This window comes from Pan troglodytes, chromosome X (assembly GCF_028858775.2).
Source record: "Pan troglodytes isolate AG18354 chromosome X, NHGRI_mPanTro3-v2.0_pri, whole genome shotgun sequence".
NCBI lineage: Eukaryota > Metazoa > Chordata > Mammalia > Primates > Hominidae > Pan > Pan troglodytes.
Window position 1 is genome coordinate 70,443,284 of NC_072421.2, and position 18,687 is coordinate 70,461,970.

Sequence of the window (18,687 nt, forward strand, 5' to 3'; positions counted from 1 at the left end):
AGCAAAAATAGAAAAACGTACAGGTCCCTGGGAATTAAAGATAGAAAATTAAAATAATTTATACATACTAAAACCTACTTATCTAACAAAAATAAATAAAACTCCAATGTTAGTGGGGTAGTAAAAAAGAAAGGTATATTTTATATCTTAGTTATGTCACTATGAATTAGTTCGTCTTTGTAAATAATCATCTGGCAACATGTAACAAGAGCTAAAAAGCTGTTCACAAGCTTATCCAGAATCCCTTTACTGAGAATATACAATTAAGAAAACAGTGGTCTATATAAAGGCATTTATAGAAGGATAAAAATTCTTGAAAATATTCAGCTAATAATCAGGAAACAATTACTTTGATTTGATGAAATACTATATAGCTATTTCAATAATGTGGAAATGCATCATGAGAGAATAAGTGAAAACAAACAGAACACAAGTGAATATAGGCATGTTAAAGATAACTATTAAAATGTATCTATATGCACTAAGATTAGAAAAGAATTAGCATTACATAAAGATTTGAACTTAATATTTTAAGTTCTTACTTTCACAAAGTTGATTAATCTCATAATTTAAAAAAATAAAAAAAATGTTTTGGAACTGACAATGAAATACTGAGCATTTGAGGGGAGAAAGAGAACTCCGTTTAGTTAACATATATAAACAAATACACCTGTTAAAGAAATAGCCCTTTTTCCTTCATGGAATTATGGTTGTCATTTGACGTACCCTTAGGGCAATTTTTTTATTGTGAAACTGTTGCAATAATAGAATTTTGAATAGTCACTCATCTGACTGATAAGTTATCAAATGTTGCCTCATCTATCACGCTTTTCCTGACTTCCCCAGGCAAATCTATCCCCTTTCTTCTGTGTTTTATATGTAACACCATGGTCATAGCATTTATAAGATTGTACTGTGATTATTTAGTTGCATGGCTATGTCTTCCATAGCATCTAGCCCAGTGCCTGGTACATAATAAGTGAGCGATAAATGCTTATCAATGAATGAATGAAGCAAATGAAAGAACGTATCAGGAAGATAAATGTCCACTTGTCACTTGAGTCCTTGGAATGTTTGATCATCATTAAGTTTTTATTTCCTTTGGCTAGAAAATAAGAACTTAGTAAGAGGCCCAAGATGGAGTCTAGGTTTTGAAAAAGTAAATAGTAAGGAGATTGCTTCTATTTGTTGGAGAGACCTGATGTGAGGCAGGCAGATTCCATAAATGATGGCCCAGAGCTTAGAAGTTACCTGTTTCCCAGTAAGATATGCCGATTTAGAATAATAGATGCAATGAGGCAATGGGTAAAATTAACCTATTAACTTTTGAGTGAGAGCCAGAGAGAATCAGGCCAAAATCACCAACAGGACTTGCATAAACCCATTACTGCAGAGACTTCTAAGAGTTACAAAGAAGGTGACTGTAAGATCAACTAGTACTCAAGTGGGTAAAATGTTGGCTAAATAGGGAAATACCTTCCTTATCTCAAGGGATTTAGTGCTAGTGGACTAGTATCTGGAGGCTAGAAGTGCATTATAGGTCTGGGGTGACAGGGAATGGCCAAAAAAAATAAAAACAGGAAGCAGGTTCTGGGAAGGGGTGAGGTATGTAACCCACCTAGCAAAGCATCCACCCAAATCAGCCTCAGAAGTTTCAGGAGCCTTGACTTGGTATTTACCTCAGTTAGGGTTGAGTAAATAGAGGGAACCAGGAGTATTTTATAATATTCAAGCTAATTTGTGGCTAGATTTTAGAAATTTATTAGGATCTGAGACATATTCAACAAATTTGTTAATTTCTATGTGTATATATTTTAGTTTTTCACTATCTTTTTAAAGCAAAGTTTCTTTAGAAAATTCTAATCATGTTATATTTGAATTTTTAGGAAAGGGACATTCCTACATCATAGCTAAGATGGAAGAAAGAAATCCATATACTCCTAAAGCCAGATGCCATGTTAATAGCTCCGGAATGCAAGGAGTTCAAGCCTTGTTGGCATTAAATATATGTTCCTAGAGACAGACAAAAGTCAGCTCTGACTCTTGGTCCTTTCCTCCTTGGTTGATTCCCTCTCAATTTAGACAAAGAAATTAAGTGACTGGAGTTAAGTGCCAGAGAAAAGGGAAGGAGACTGGTTTTAAGCTGGGAATACTTGCCTTAACTGTAATTACTAACATACCATTCTTGGGTGATAAAAAAGTACACACACACACACACACACACACACACACACACACACGCGCGCGCACACACATATACAAACTAACTTCTGGGTTTGTAAGTGGCAATCCACTACCTAAGATCCAATCTTTTACAAATCTACTCCCTTGTGGTTTAAGATTGTATTACTTTTCTATTGGTTCTATAACAAATTACCACAAACTTGGTGGCTTAAAACAACACAGATTTATACTTCTACAGTTCTTGGCATCATGAGTCCAAAATGAGCATTATGGGACTAAAATCAAAACCAAAGTGTCAGCAGGGTTGATTCCTTCTGGAGGCTCCAGGGAAGAATCTATTCCTTGCCTCTTCCAGCTTCTAGATGATGTGGGCATTCCTTGGCTCATAGCCTTATCACTATAATCTCTTGCTTCTGTTGTCACATCTCCTACTTTTATAGTCTGGTCTTCCTCTGATTCCTTTTATAAGGACACTTGTGATTACATTTAGGGACCACCTGGGTAATCCAGGATAATCTCCCTATCTCAAATGAGTCCATTTGGCCATATAAGTTAAGGTTTATAGGTTCCAGGAATTAGGACTTGTATATCTTTGGGGAGTCATTATTCAGTCTTCCACAAGAGTAGTTTAAAATTTCTTTTAGATAACAATATAGTAATTTGTTTAATGCAAAAAATCTATCACTAAGTTTAATATGTGAATTAATTAAAAAAAAAGTACTAATTAAAAATAAGTATTATATTAAGGAATCTTTTATATTATCAACTAGTTCATTAAATGACAAAGTATAAAAGACCTAAAAACAAGTTCCTTGGCTATCATTCCATATAAAATAAGCAAGTATTTGAAAAAGAGGTATAGGCTCCAAGAAAGGAGAGAACATGTTATTTAAGCACACACTTGGAATAAAGATACAATATTGGCTGATAATAGTCATGCCTTATGTACCCAAAGGGTTCATAAAACACACCTAAAATTATCAGGCCTGCTCAGAATAGAGAAGGTAAGAAAATTGGATTCTAGAGACTCTAAATTCCTTCTCAGATCCAGCTTAATAAAGCAATACACAATCATGAAGAAGAAAAAAGGATGGAAACCAGCCTATAATGAATAATGCTTTGATTCTAGCAGGCTGGCCAATCTCCTTACCTAGGCTGGAATAAATGTGGCTGAGAATACGAGCTGGTTGTACTCTGATGGGGTATACCTCAGCAATGGTCTCCACGTAAATTCCCTTGTCCTTCAAAATGGTCTTGATTTCTTCTGTTTCAGCTAGAATGGAGACTAGAGGAGACAAAGAAGATGAGGTCAACAGAAAATTTTATTTCAATAGCAACTTAACAATCTCTCAAGTTATATAATTTCTTTTAAAGAGAAAAAAAGGAAATGGGAGGAAATGAACAGTTATTGAGGAACTTTGATAAAATAAGTATCATGCTAAATAATATTATCTAAAAGGAAAAGGAAAATGAAAAGATCTCAAGACTAGAGCATTAGATTTTGCTTTTTGCCTAAATACTTATGTGCTCCTAGAGAATACCACACTCTTTTTATATCTAAGATTCCATGTTTAAATGGGAGAAAAATCCATCATGAGATTTGGTATAGCTTTGGTAAAAACTGATTCCCCGAGTTCTTTTGTATCAGTAAACCTAAGGTCAGAGCCAGGTATGTGGGGGTAATAAAGAACACCCTAATGACAAGAGTTGCCTATAGCTAGAGAATGATAGAAGGCATGGTGAATTGGGGATAACAATTTGAGTCATCAACATATAGAAGGTATTATAGTTGAAATTGTGTGTTTTTTAGGCGGCAGGTAGGGGGTGCTGGGGAGAGATGGGGGATGAAACTTCTCTAGATTCAGAGCCTGACAAGCCTGGACAGCTCTCTTTTCTTCCTCTTATACTCCTGTCACTGAAGTAGGAAGCCCAACTACAAGAGAGGAGGCTAGGCCAGCTTCCTGATTCTTCTTTTCACTTTCGCTATATGGAACAGACACCTGGCTGGGGGCCAGTAATCCAATTGAGGCTTTAGCTGTCTTGACACTAAGCAACTGTGGCAAATGTGCCCTCTACTCCTGCTCCTCTAGTGCTGGTAGATGTGATGGATTGTTCACAGGAAAAAGAATGCACTGCTTGGCTTACCATTATTTTCCACATTGAGTTTTTGAAGCAAAGGCTTAGTTAACAAAGTGCTACTTTGCCTTCCTTTGCCATTATCCTTTGTGTATTTTTCTATCTTGGGAACCTCATGCTAATGGGCTGCTGTTGTCTGGGCCAGGATAGCAGGATATGTTGATCACAGAGTCCCCTGGACATAACACCATCTTGATTACTTCTAACTGAAAACATGAAAATAAAAGAGATTCTTCAGGGAAAAATATGCAGAGGAAGAATGATAGGGGGCTGAGGACAGTCCAGGAAAAAACATATGGCAATTCATTCATTCATTAGTAAACATTTATTAAGTACCTCAATGGATGAGGTGCTATGCTAGTCACTGGGGATACAGAAATGGATAAATTAGTCTTTCCCTCAAGGAGCTCACAGTGTAACCGAAGTGGCATACACATGGATTGTAAAATGACCTGCTAGGTATATAGAGATAAGTGCACAAAACTTTATGAGACCATCCAGGAGTGACACCTAGGTAGTGTGGGGTTGGGAGGAGTAGTATCAGGAAAGGCTTCTGCAAAGTGTTGATGCCTAAACTGAGTTTGAAATAATGAATAAGTTAGCTAGGAGAAACAAGGGATTAGGAAGGATATAGCCCTTCTAGGAAGAGAGTCCAGAATGAACTTATCAAGCACAGAGATGAAAAACAGCATGGCTGCATGTATAGAGGGAGGTGGGAAGAACCACATACACTTCAATATTGCTGTAGCATAATATACCTTGCATAGTGGCAAAAGAAATGGATCTGGAAAGATAGACAGGAGTTAGAGCATCGTGAAGGGCATATGCATCACTTGAAGGATTTTGTATTTCATCTTTGGGCCATGCTTTCCAAACTGCTTTCTACTGAGCCTTAGGATTCTTCATGGGAATTGGTTGTAAGAGTAGAGGGGACTGAAGGACAGTCAAGTGAACAATACTCTGGGGCCCCAGGAGTACCTTCAACCCAAGCAACTCATTTTTTTGTTTTATAAAATATTTAGAAAATTCTTATTTAGTGCCTCTTATGTGCTAGGCACTGCCATATGTTAAGGACATGATCCCTACATGGAAAAAATGAGACGGCTACAGAGTCCTCCTAGAGGCCTGAATAGAAGTTAACCTGCAACAGGATATGGTAAAGGTAAGGAACAAATTGTTCCAGACAGAAGAAATAGCATGGGCAAAGGCTCAAGGGAACAGAAAACAAGGCAGAGCTAGGAATTATAAAAAGCCCTTTATAACAGGAACATGTAGCATAAAGGGGCAGTGATAAAAAATGAAGCTGGAGATGGGGTCGGGGCTAGATCTAAAGGGTCTTGTAAGTCATATTAAGGAGACTGCCAATGGGAAGCCCTTGTAGAGGCATAATCAGAGGAATACCATATTAATACCTGTACCTTAAAAATAGTACATTCAGATTGACAGAGAATAAACTGATAGACTGTAGTAAGACAGAGAGACCAGCTAAAAAGTTACTACAGGGCCGGGCGCTGTGGCTTACGCCTGTAATCACAGCACTTTGGGAGGCAGAGGTGGGTGGATCACCTGAAGTCAGGAGTTCGAGACCAGCCTGGCCAACATGGTGAAACCTCATTTCTACTAAAAATAAAAAAAATTAGCCAGGTGTGGAGGTGCGTGCCTGTAATCCCAGCTACTCCGGAGGCTGAGGCAGGAGAATTGCTTGAACCCAGGAGGCAGAGGTTGCAGTGAGCTGAGATTGCGCCACTGCACTCCAGCCTAGGCGACAGAGTGACTCCATCTCAAAAAAAAAAAAAAAGTTACTACAGTAATGCAAGGAAGAGATGTTGACTACCTCCATTAGGATCAAGATATTGGTACTGGAGAAAACTGGATGGATCTCAGAATTATTTAGGAAATAAAGCAGCCAGAACTTGTTAACTGTTGAATGTAGTAGATGAGAGAGAGGATTCCCTAGGTATTTACTTGTGTAACTGGGAGGATGGTGTGTCATTTAATGACACAGGCATATAGGAGGAAAAGCAGGTATGGGTGATGTAGTACTAGGAGGGTATAGCTGAATAATTTTAGACATGTTGCATAAATTTACAGGGCAAGTGAGACACCCAAGTGAGGCTACCTTAAAGGAAGCTGATACAGATTCAGGAGTCATTAGCATAGAAAGAGATGAGATGGGTCAAGGAGAATATATAGAGAAAAGGAGAAGCGGACTTAGAATATAACCTTGGAAAATGCCAACATAAAAGACATGGGCAAATGAAGAAAAACTGAGGGTGAAGTGGAGGAGTTCTTACATCATGGCTTGTATTTCGTCTATGGTATAGGAGGTGAGATCATCTTCTGAGAGTGAGGGAAGAAGTAAGAAGGTGGAAAGAGGGAAAAGGGAAGAGGGAAAAGGTTGGAATAGGAGGAGGCTGAGGAACAGAAAGAAATATTTATAGAAGCAAGAGCAGTGGGCTAAGGACAGAATTCTCATAAATACTAATAGTTAGGGGGCAAAGAAGAAGAGGAAGACCAGAATGAGAAAGAAATGTGCTTAATCTAGGTTGAAGGAAATTCAAGAGAGTATGGCATCATAGAAGACATGGGATACAGATTAAATACTCCAGTAAGATACAGATTAAAAAGTACCTACCAAATTTGGCAATACAAAGGTCACTGGTAACTTAAGCAAGATCATTTTCATAGTAGTAAGCCAGACTACAAAATACTGCAGAATAAAGGGAAGATAAAAAAGTGGAAGTTTGGATGAGAAAGAAAGAAGCTATATAGTGTAACTAGAGGGAGATGAACATGTCAGTAGACTAAACAAAATAGAACCAACAGAATGGGAGAGTTTGAGGATTCCAGGAAAGAGTAAGTTTCTAGAGAATGCTGGGGAAGAAGATAATGATCAAACATCAGAAGGAAGACTTGTCCTTGAATAGGAGAAGAAACCCTTTTCCTGAGATTGCAGAAAATGAGGCAAGGATAGGTAAGACTGTAGGGGTGGGGAGGGCTGAGACACTGACAAAGATCAGAATATTGTCAGGCATGAAGCAGCAGGCCAAGAATTAGGCTGAAAAAAAGAGGTGGGGATTGAAAACAGAGAAGGTGTGGAATAGTGGTTGAGAAGTATGAAAATGCTGACTAACAAGAACAAGGATGAACAGGAGGCACTGTAAACCTAGCTGAGTTGGAGACCACGATTTCCAGTGCCACCACTCTGCTCATTTGTGTCTTTTTTTTTCCCCAATAGCTTTTTAGCAGGCCAGGTATAGGATCAGAAAATGCAGACTGTAACACTGACCTGGGGCTGTGATTTTTCGAGTGGTTCTAATAGAAATTATGGTGCATTGGTGACTGGGAGATTTAGATGAACAACCATGAGGTAGAGAAGGGTAAACTAGGGGAAAATAGAAACAAGGGTAAAGGGAAGAAAAAGAAAGTTGAAATAATGTTATGACTATGATCACAGAGTAGAATATTGGAATTTCAGGTATCTGAAGTGAAAGAGCCTTAAAGTTTGGTCCTTTGAGTGAATGGCTAAAAGTATAGGTAGAAGGAAAGGTCACTAGAGTTATGGATATCTAGAACTTTGAGACTGAAGTGTTAGACTGCACTGACGTCAATGCTAAAATCTAGTTCTATGGCAGGATTTGGAGAGGAAGAGGAAGGTTGTAGCCAAGCCTCAAAGTCTTCAAAGAATGAATTAGAGCAACCAGGAGATCAACATAGACAGGTGGAATAAACCTCAAAGGAGAACAAGATCTCTCATGGGAAGGGAAGAGTAATGACTTTTATATAATGTTTGCTATATACATTGATAAGCAAGAACTACCTGTATGACCACATGGGATGCCAAGTATAAGAAAATTTAGAAAACACACGAGATTATTTTCCATATAGAACCAACCCCAAAGTCAAGTGATTGGAGACATCTCAAAGGAGTTTCACAACACCACATTGGATTGTGATGTTAGAGAGTAAAAACTTACCTCAAGTCTTCTACCCTAAGAGACTAGAATAATGGTGATATCATTGAGAGAAATAAGGAAGGTAGAACGATTTGCATTTCTTAGGAGAGGAAAAGGATGGGATGGAGATAAAAGAGGTCAGTTTTGTGTTTGAAATGTAAATGGCACAGAAGTTTTATAGATATTGGGACTAGAATTCTTAACATGTTTATAGAACTCAGCCTAGAGTTCTGCAGAAAGTAGATGTCCCAAATTTAAGTAAATTGTTAGGAATAAAAACAAAAGTTTGGAGTATTCTCCAAAGAGGTAATAGTTGGGGCCATGGAAGCAAATTTACTATGAAGGAGGCAGGCTTAGCTACCTAATACAGAGTGTAAATACAGAAAGACAAGAGTATAAGACTAAGTGCAGCCGGGCGCAGTGGCTCACGCCTATAATCCCAGTACTTTGGGAGGCCGAGACAGGCAGATCACGAGGTCAGGAGTTCGAGACCAGCCTGACCAACATGGTGAAACCCCGTCTCTACTAAAAATACAAAAATTAGCTAGGCGTGGTGGTGCGCGACTGTGATCCCAGATACTCAGGAGGCTGAAGCAGGAGAATTGCTTGAACCCAGGAGGTGGAGGTTGCAGTGAGCCGAGATTGCACCATTGCACTCCAGCCTGGGTGACAGAAAGAGACTCCGTCTCAAAAAAAAAAAAAAAAAATACTAAGCGCAGAACCATTAGAAGGATATATAAAGAAAGAAGTACAGTAGAAATAGCACAGAAGGAGTGGTCAGAGAAAAAGCAGAGATAACCAGGAGGCTAAAATGTTATGACAATGAAAAGAAAATAATTTCCAGATATAAGGAGTGGTTAAGGGTGTCAAATAATATTTTGGAGTCATCTGACATAGAACATCATTCATTTGTTTATTATTAAGATAACCAGCATTTTGAAACCAAACCGAACAAAGTTCATTGTATACATTTTGAAGCCTAATAAAGTGCAACATATAGAATAAAGTCATAATTTACTAGCCTAAAGATCTCTGCCCATAACCAGACCTTTAATATAAAGTTTCTTCCACTGGGAATAAGAATACATACCTTGAACCACAACATCTGGCTTCGGTACAGTAGAAAACCTGCGATTCAGGGGATCAATTTCTCCAGGGGCTAAAAATCCCTAAAGAAAAACCATAAAAAGACAGATTATTAAGTCTCAAAAGAGAAACTAATATTTGAGGGAAAACAACATCCCTATGCCCATAACCTTGCACCATAACATTCAAGAGACAGGTGTAGAAAGGAAACAAATGCCTTCACTGTATGAAAATGTTTGAATTCCCAAATTCACACCACAATTCCTTTTATCCAGAGTTAATTGCTATTGGCTGCCACAAATTCTTTTTTAGGTAGGGTATAAATATGTAGGGTATAATTTGTTTTTTTTTTTTTGAGACAGGGTCTTTCTCTGTCACCCAAGCTGGAGTGCAGTGGTGCAATCATGGCTCACTGCAGCTTCAACCTCCTAGGCTCAAGTGATCCTCCCACCTCAGCCTCCCAAGTAGCTAGGACCACAGGCGTGTGCCACCAGGCCTGGCTAATTAGTTTATTCATGGAGACAAGGTCTCACTTATGTTGCCCAGGCTGGTCTCCTGGACTCAAGCAATCCTCCCGCTTTGGCCTCCCAAAGTGGTGGGATTATAAGCATGAGCCACTGCACCCAGCTGGGTATAAATTATAAATAAACAAAGTTTTCTGGTTATTCCTCTATCTTCTCTGGATATACATATGATTAGATGATTCGATCACAGAGGTTATCAGTAATTTAAGCCATTAGTCCTGCTGTATTCTCATTTGTTCATGTATCTACTATGCCTTCTGCACATCAGAAATCTTTTGACTTGAGTTTCTGCCCTTTATGAAATGGGATGAACTCACCTATTTTTTCCTTAAGAATACAAATCACTGGCCGGGCGCGGTGGCTCACGCCTGTAATCCCAGCACTTTGGGAGGCTGAGGAGGGCGGATCACCTGAGGTTGGGCTTTCGAGACCAGCCTGACCAACATGGAGAAACCCCATCTCTACTAAAAATACAAAATTAGCCAGGCATGGTGGTGCATGCCTGTAATCCTAGCTACTTGGGAGGCCAAGGCAGGAGAATCATTTGAACCCGGGAGGCGGAGGTTGTGGTGAGCCGAGATCGTGCCATTGCACTCCAGCCTGGGCAACAAGAGTGAAACTCTGTCTCAAAAAGTAAAATAAAATAAAATAAATTTTAAAAAAAGAAAAAAAAAGAATACCAATCACTGTGGTATTCTTTTTATCAATGCCTTTACTTTATTTTAATTGAATGAGAGAGTCAACAGGTAAGGTACTTAAACAAACCATTCTGCCCACTTTTGCTAGACTCATTTAGTAATGTCGACTAAGAGTAATCAAACAGCCATGGCCACAGCCACACAAGGAAAATGAACAAAACAGCTGCAAAAATCAGTGATTATACATAAACAGGTCAAAGAGTCTGACTCAGATAGGATAGTTAAGTCCCACTCTTGATCCTCTAGGAGCCTGGGTTATATCTTATCAAAATAACATAGAGTGGGGAAGTAGACTTGCCAGATGATATGAAAAACTTCTGAGAAACAGAATGCCTCTGTGCAGGCTCAAAATGTCACAAAGAAGGTGGACACAAAGTCAGAAACTCCCAAATGCCTCATTAAGGGCAATCTCAACAGAATCTGATATAAGGAACATTTAGAGAGCCCCTTAACAAAATACAAACAAACATAAAAACCCAAGCAAAGAAAAAAAAAGTCATGATGTTCCTAGTCACTTATCACGGCACCTAAAAATATCAGTTAATTTAGTTAAAGAATGAAACATGTTGCTTGGAAGCATTAGCACTTAATCCATTATCAGTAATTAACTAGCTAAGCACAAATGCATCTGTTAGTCACCAGGCAGGGCACTGAGGGAAGTTTTGAAAGGGATAGATCTGGGGCCTGAGCAGTTCCAAATACACTGCCAAAGTAGGGAGCCCCGGGCAGCATGAGGGACATGGTTGCCAGGCAGCAAGAGCTTTTTGTGAGGGTTGGCCATGCTCCCTACTCTGAAGACCTGGAGGAAAACTATAATTAAGGCAAAGTGCAAAAGGCAGAAGACATCCTTCAGATTTAATGAGCTACTTAAAAATCTGATTATTATGGTGACTTAAGGCAGAAAAAAGTGGGACAGCCTTGAAGATTCCTCTTACCTCTGCCATCAAGCTTCCTAAAATGTATAGAGACTGACCCCACATGTGAGGCAATTTCCCCATGGGGACTCGGTCCACAGTGTGAGGATTCTGATATTCTTCATCGACCTAAAAGAAAAGATGAAGAGGCCAGATGAGGAATAATAGAAGGTTTAAGATACTGGATAATAAAAAGGTGGACTGGATTGTAATTTATACCCTATGTAGCTACATATGCAATGCACTGAAAAGTGAAGCACTATCACTATAATCTAGGGCAGTGCTCCCCAACTGTGATGTGCATACAGATCACCTGAGGATCTTGTTAAAATGCAGATTCTGATTGAGTGGGTACGAGGTAGGGCCTGAAATCTATTTCTAACAAGCTCTCAGATGGTGCTGCTGATGTTGCTGGGAGCTTATTCTACTCATTCTCACCGGAATGGAAGACTATTCTCTTCCATGTCTAATGCTCTTTTGCAGTGGAGAAGAGGAACAATGTTACACCCGACTGGCATTTTGGGAAAATGACAGTCTGAAAACAAGACATATTCATTTTCCAAGACTGATCTATTAAAACAATCCGGGATTACTGGCCTAAAAATAGAGAATACCAAATCTTGAGAGTCCACACAGAACATCATCCTAGTTTTTCCTAGTGATCTCTACATCATTCTCAAGATTAAGGTTTGGTCTTGTCCTTGTCTGACTGTGCAACAGTACCATCATTGAGACTGCTTTAAAATTTTATTTTTGAAGAAATAAAATCATACTTATGTTGTCCTGTACCTAAAGACAAGCTTTCAGAACAACAAAATAAGATTAAAAATTATTTGACTCAAATGAGGTAGTCTGATCAAGGTACTGCTCCTCTTCTCTATCAGCTACATGTTATGGCACTGTCTGACTCACCCTGTCAGGAGGAACACTGTACAGCTCTGGCAGAAGTGGGACTCCATTTTTGCCCTTGATGAGGACTGCTTCAAGAGCCTCTCTATATTCTTGAACCTGCAGATAAAAGAAAGGCAGGAAAAAAAGACTTACAGAGAGTCCCTTTGGGGACCCAGGAGAAGGTTGCAGCCAAAGAAGGTCCTATTGCAAAGGAGCTTATTCACCCAGTAAAATAGAAAGGAAAGGGTATTTACTAAATGCTTGTTATAGGCCAAATATTATCCTAGGAGTTTTGCATACTTTAATGCATTTAACTTTAAAAACTATCCTAGGAGCTATGTGTAATTAAGGCCTTTTTACAGGGAAATTATCTCAAAGAGGTTGTAAATTTGTGGAAGATCAGAGCAAGTACACAGTTGAGTCCAGGGTGTAGCCATGGCAGTCTGCTTCCAAAGGCCTGTCTTGTTCCACTATGTATATCTTAAGTATAGCTTCTAGATTTGAGGACGTATTGTCTTAAAACTGCATTTCTACCTGCCAAATTAGGTTCTATTATGGTCAAGTTTATGTTCTGTGCTTAACCATTTGCTAAAGCTTAGCAATATATAAAATGTAAAAAAAAAAAAAAACAAAACCCAAAACTGTAATTTATGATGAAAAAAAAAATAGTTCTGCTATAACACTTTCTTTGTAAACAAATTTGTTCCAATGCTTCTGATATATTAGGGAAAAATTTGAGTATAACATGAATTTCATGTTTGGTTATGCACAATTTCATACTGAGAATTTACTCAGCTGAACTGGGCCATGTAAGAATACACAAAACACACATGCATACATCTCAGGAGAATGATGAACTGTACCTATTCACATCTGTTTTTACTACTTTCTGTCCAATTTCAGATAACACTCCTTTCACCACTACTGAACTTACAAGCTGCAATCCTCTGATGGCCACCCTGGATATGCAGCCACATGCCTTGCCCTCTCTTTGGTTTTCTACCTCTTTCTTCTCAGCCTTTTAAAAAAATTTTCCTCTCTGTTTTATGCTCTTTTTCTCTGTTTTCTCTCACTCTTTTTAATCCCTCTTTTGTTCTCTTCTTCTTGCACATTATGTAGTGGGCATGAGAGCCAGGTGGGTGAGCTGGTGAGAACTTGGGTACACACTTGCACAAGCAAACTTTGGGTCTTTTTTAAGGTGAAAGTACGGTAACTACTGTGGTATTTATGTATTTCTTAACTATTTACCATGTATAAAGCCATGATACTATTATTTTTATTAGGTTCCTATCATTTTGTATGGGTTACATTTTATGTGCTGCACTCCTTACCCCATTTTCTCATAAGCCCTGTAGTTTTTATTTCTTAAATATGCATAGCATGGTGATTTTTAAAGAATGCATATGGCCTGGGTGTGGTGGCTCATGCCCGTAATCCCAGCACTTTGAGAGGCTGAGGCAGGAGGGATAGCTTGAGCCCAGGAGTTTGAGACCAGCCTGGGCAACACAGCGAGGCCCGTCTCTACAAAAAACAAACAAACAAAAATAGCTGAATGTGGTGGCATGTGCCTATAGTCCCAGTGACTCAGGGGGCTGAGGTGGGAGGAGTGCTTGAGCCCAGGAGATCGAAGCTGCAGTGAGCCATGATCACGCCACTGCACTACAGTCTGGGCAACAGAGTGAGAGACCCTGTCTTAAAAATGACAACAAAAAAAGATTGCATAGGTATCATTATAGCAGAACTGACTGTACGTTGCATTTACAACATGTCTTTATCTGTGAAATTCAAATACTTTTAGGAATATATTCTTTAATGAATGGGGAAAAACTATTTTCATTATGTATAGAGAAACTGAAGAAGTCAATGATAATAGTTGGGCACTCAATGGTCAGGAGTGAAACCAAAAATTTTTTTTTTTTTTGAGACGGAGTCTTGCTCTGTCGCCCAGGCTGGAGTGCAGTGGCGCGATCTCGGCTCACTGCAGGCTCCGCCTCCCAGGTTCACGCCATTCTCCTGCCTCAGCCTCCCGAGTAGCTGGGACTACAGGCGCCTGCCACCACGCCCAGCTAATTTTTTGTATTTTTAGTAGAGACGGGGTTTCACTGTTAGCCAGGATGGTCTTGATCTCCTGACCTCGTGATCCGCCCGCCTCGGCCTCCCAAAGTGCTGGGATTACAGGCGTGAGCCACCCACGTGGCCGAAACCAAAATTTTTTTAAAAAGAAGAAAAAAATAATCCAGGTCTTTTTACTCTTAGTGCCCTCAACTAGTAGCCTGTAGGGAACAACTGTCTCTCCCCTATTAGGAAGACTTCCAACTGGACACAGGGTTGGTATACTATTAGCTGTAAGAAGATATAACAAAAACATTCTGCTGAAAACTCTTTCCCCAGCTTATTACCTGTTCTGCATTGCCACTGAAGACCCCATCAAGAATAAAGTATGTCCAGAACAATGGCCATTCACACTCAATGTTTTCAAATAGCTTCAGCTCAGCTGGTTCATAGTACAGACGATTGGGATCCTAGTAAAAACACAATAAAGTCTGTCATCACTCAGAGGTTAGATGTACATCTTTAGCTCAGAGGTATTATAATACGGGCTTTCATTACTGATTGTTTTAGAGAAGGTGTTCAGGAAGCAGAGCATGAACATACTCCCTTCCCTTAGCAAGTACTCTATGATGCGACTTCTAACTAGCGGAATTGGGATAGCAATGATATCACAAGAGGGTGTATGAAGAAATAAGATTGGTTTGCAATAAAGTTCAGTTTGGTTTTATATTTGTTAAGTTTTTTGTAATAATAGGACATACAAGTAGAAATGTTTAGAAGGGCAACTAGAGATGAGGGTTTGGGAATCATTTTCCTAGAGGTGACATATGAAGTACAAGTTACACATGAGCTTTGTGAAATAGCACTAAATGAAATGAGCAAACTGCTCAAGAATGGAATCTTGGTAAACCCTCAGAGTGGGGCAAGGGAATAACAGAAAGAGAAGAATCAGGATAGTCTAGTGGGAAAATTAAAATAGGAAAAGAATTTCAAGAGAATTTAGGGCTAGGTAAAAAGTGAGGTACCATAGAGAAGTCAAGGAGAATAAGGATTCAGAAAAGGCTATTGGATTGGTCATTTAAGAGCTTATGATGATGTTTCAGAACATATAATTTTAGTACACTGATAGGGGAAGAAGTCAAATTCAAGGCTAAAAAATAAAGTGGAAGAGAGGAAGTAGACCAGAAGAGTTTGAGCTCGATGATTTAAAAAAATCCATAATGTCTCTCAAACATCAAATCTAAGCTTTAAACAATGTTTCCATTACCAGTGAAAGTGCTTCATGTTGACTGTTCAATCCCTTTAATAATACTGAATTTTTCTCATTGATATTTCCAAGGTGAACTTTTGACTAGTTGAATAAAGGGAACGTAAACTTTTCAAAATCAAGTACTGTTTAGAACTAACCAACTACAAGAGGTGGAATGTGGGGCCAGAAAGATCTACTGATGGAAAGATTTTTCCCTTTGTAATTGTTAAATATTTTGGGAGAGATACTTTGAGACAATGCAAATACTATTTCTGTATAAGCTTTCATCCGCTGATTTTACCATGTATCTGTAGTTCTTTCCTGAAACTAACCAATGCAAGAGGTGGAAGGACTACACCTTCCTCTATTTTACTTAATCCAGAAAGGCCTACAAACTGAGAACTTGGCAGCTAAGCCAAGTTCAACAAATATAGCAAACATCAGTTATCATTATCCTACTTAGTGATCTCTATAAGTACCATCAGTGAGGTAAATATTTTCTCTGAATGAGGCTGCAGGTAGAAGTGGCCATTCTACCTTGGATTCATTTTGGAGAAAAGAAATCTACCTCTTTAGGAGTTTTATATCCATCTCGTAGAAAGCGACAGCAACCATAACGACCCTGGGAATGCAAAGAAAAAAGGTCAGCAGCTTGTACACTGGTACGGCCATGTAATTAATCAGAAATACATCCTTGCAACATCTATATGTACCACCAACCTATCACCGATAAAGGCATAATGCTTAAAACCAAAAAACCTATAATAATATAATAATGCTTAAAACCAAAAAATCAATCCAGCAGCAGAAACAGATTTCAGCAATGTGATTTCAAGTGAAGGCAAAGTGACAGGCTCTTCACTAAAGCAGTGTTCCTAACAGTATCCTCTCCATGGCTATCCACCTAGGGTAAGTCTGACAGCATAATTACTAATCTATGTGGTCCTGTTCATAAGACACACACAGCTCCTAAGTCATAAGACTCCATAAGCTTTTTTAAAAAACACATATTTTTTAAATTTTGAGATAATTTTAGATTTACAGAAGAGTTGCAAAAACAGTACAGAGAATCCCAGTATTCCTGTCAACCACCATTCCATTATAGTCACATCTTATATAACCATAGAAATTTGCCAAAACTAAAAAATTAACCTTGGTGGCTGGGTGTAGTGGCTCATGCCTGTAACCCCAGCAGTTTGGGAGGCTGAGGCGGGAGGCACCTGAGGTCAGGAGTTCGAGACCAGCCTGGCCAATGTGGTGAAACCTTGTCTTTACAAAAAAATACAAAAATTAGCCAGGCGTGGTGGCACGTGACCGTAGTCCCAGTTATTCAAGAGGCTGAGGTGGGAGAATCGCTTGAACCTGGGAGACACAGGTTGCAGTGAGCCGAGATCCTGCCACTGCACTCCAGCCTGGTGACAAAGTGAGACTTTGTTTCAAAAAAAAAAAAAAAAAAAAACCACTTTGGTACGATACTATTAACCAAAGCCCATAACTTATTTGGATTTCATCAGTTGTCCTTTTTTCTGTTCTAGGACCCAATTCAGGATCCCGTATTGCATTCAGTCATCATGTCTCCTTAGTGTCCTCCAATCTATGACAGTTCCTCAGTCCTTCCTTGTTTTTAATGACCTTGACACTTTTGAAGTGTTCATCAGTTATTTTGTAGAATGCCCCTCGATTTGGTTTTGTTTGATGTTTTCTCATGATCAGAGTACGGTTATGCATATTGGGAAGGATACCACAGAAGTGATGTGCCCTTCTCAGTGCATTGTATGAGAGAGTACATGATGTCAATGTGTCCTATTACTGGTGATGTTAACCCTGATCACTTGGTTAAAGTGGTGTCTGCTGAATTTCTCCACTGTAATTTTCCATTTGTAACTATTAAATATTTTGGGGGAGATACTGTGAGACTATTCGAACATCCTCTTTATGCTTAAGCTTTTGTCTACTGGTTTTAGCATCCATCAGTAGATTTCTCCTGAAATAATTGTTATTCTTGTGTTTGTCTAATGGCAATTTTGTATTTCCTTTATTCCTTTAGCATTTATTAACTGACATTCTCCTATTAGGGAGATCTGTCTTCTTTCCTATTTATTCATTTTTCAGTTATTTATTTATATCAGTATGGACTTATGGACATTTCATTTATTCTCTGGGTTATAATCCAATACTATGATAGTTATTTTATTGTTCAAATTTTTTCTGCTTTGGCCATTAGAAGCACTTTTCAGATGGTTCCTGTGTTCCTTTGACATGTTCCATACTTTTCTGAGTACCTCTTTATTTTCTAGAACCATATGAAACTCCAGGCTCCCCTTGTATCCTCCCTGCCCCAGTCAAATCAACCACTTCTCCAAGGAGCCTAAGTCCTTTCATTGAGAGTGACATTTAGAAACCAACATTTGGACACTAGGTGTACTCATTGCCTCTGGGCCCTCTCAGTAGACAAAGTTAGGAAACACATATAGGAAGACACACATCCCTATATTAAACACACACAGACACAGACACACACACACACACACTTCATACTGATACTACCTTCTCCAATCCAACATCACAAGGTTCATTCTAGGCTTTTCCCATTCCCTATGTGTAACAGTGAGAAACCTAGGTCTCATTACCCACTGTATCTACTACATATTTACTTATTTGGTCAACCTTACTGTACAGATAAAGTAGTTTCAGAATTGCCAACCAGTACCCCTTTGAGAAACAAATTTATCAACTAGAGCAGGGGTTGGCAAACTTTTTCATAGAGGACCAGGTAGTGAATATTTTAGATTGTGCAGACCATACAGCATCTGTTGCAATTACTCAGATCTGCTGTTGTACCTTGAAAGCAGCCATGGACAATATGTAAATACACCATGGTTGTGTTCCAATAAAACTCTATTTATAACAACAGATGGCCAGCCCACAGGCTGTAATTTGCTAACCCCTGAACTAGAGTACAGTGTGTGTATACAGTTATTTTTGTCTTTAGGTTAG

The 18,687-nt window shown here is 38.9% G+C and overlaps 1 protein-coding gene across 4 annotated transcripts in view; it reads right to left on the reverse strand.

Moving 5' to 3' along the window:
- The window catches only part of PHKA1 (phosphorylase kinase regulatory subunit alpha 1), a 132,560-nt gene that overhangs the window by 62,325 nt on the left and 51,548 nt on the right, over positions 1-18,687 (reverse strand). For all 4 annotated transcript variants that reach the window (XM_016943718.4, XM_024353349.3, XM_016943717.4 and 1 more), the window contains exons 9-14: positions 16,259-16,312; positions 14,789-14,911; positions 12,411-12,506; positions 11,520-11,627; positions 9,367-9,445; positions 3,335-3,469 (exon numbers count right to left, since the gene is read on the reverse strand). In XM_016943718.4, coding sequence (XP_016799207.1) covers positions 3,335-3,469; positions 9,367-9,445; positions 11,520-11,627; positions 12,411-12,506; positions 14,789-14,911; positions 16,259-16,312 — 595 coding nt within the window. The remainder of the gene's footprint in view (positions 1-3,334; positions 3,470-9,366; positions 9,446-11,519; positions 11,628-12,410; positions 12,507-14,788; positions 14,912-16,258; positions 16,313-18,687) is intronic.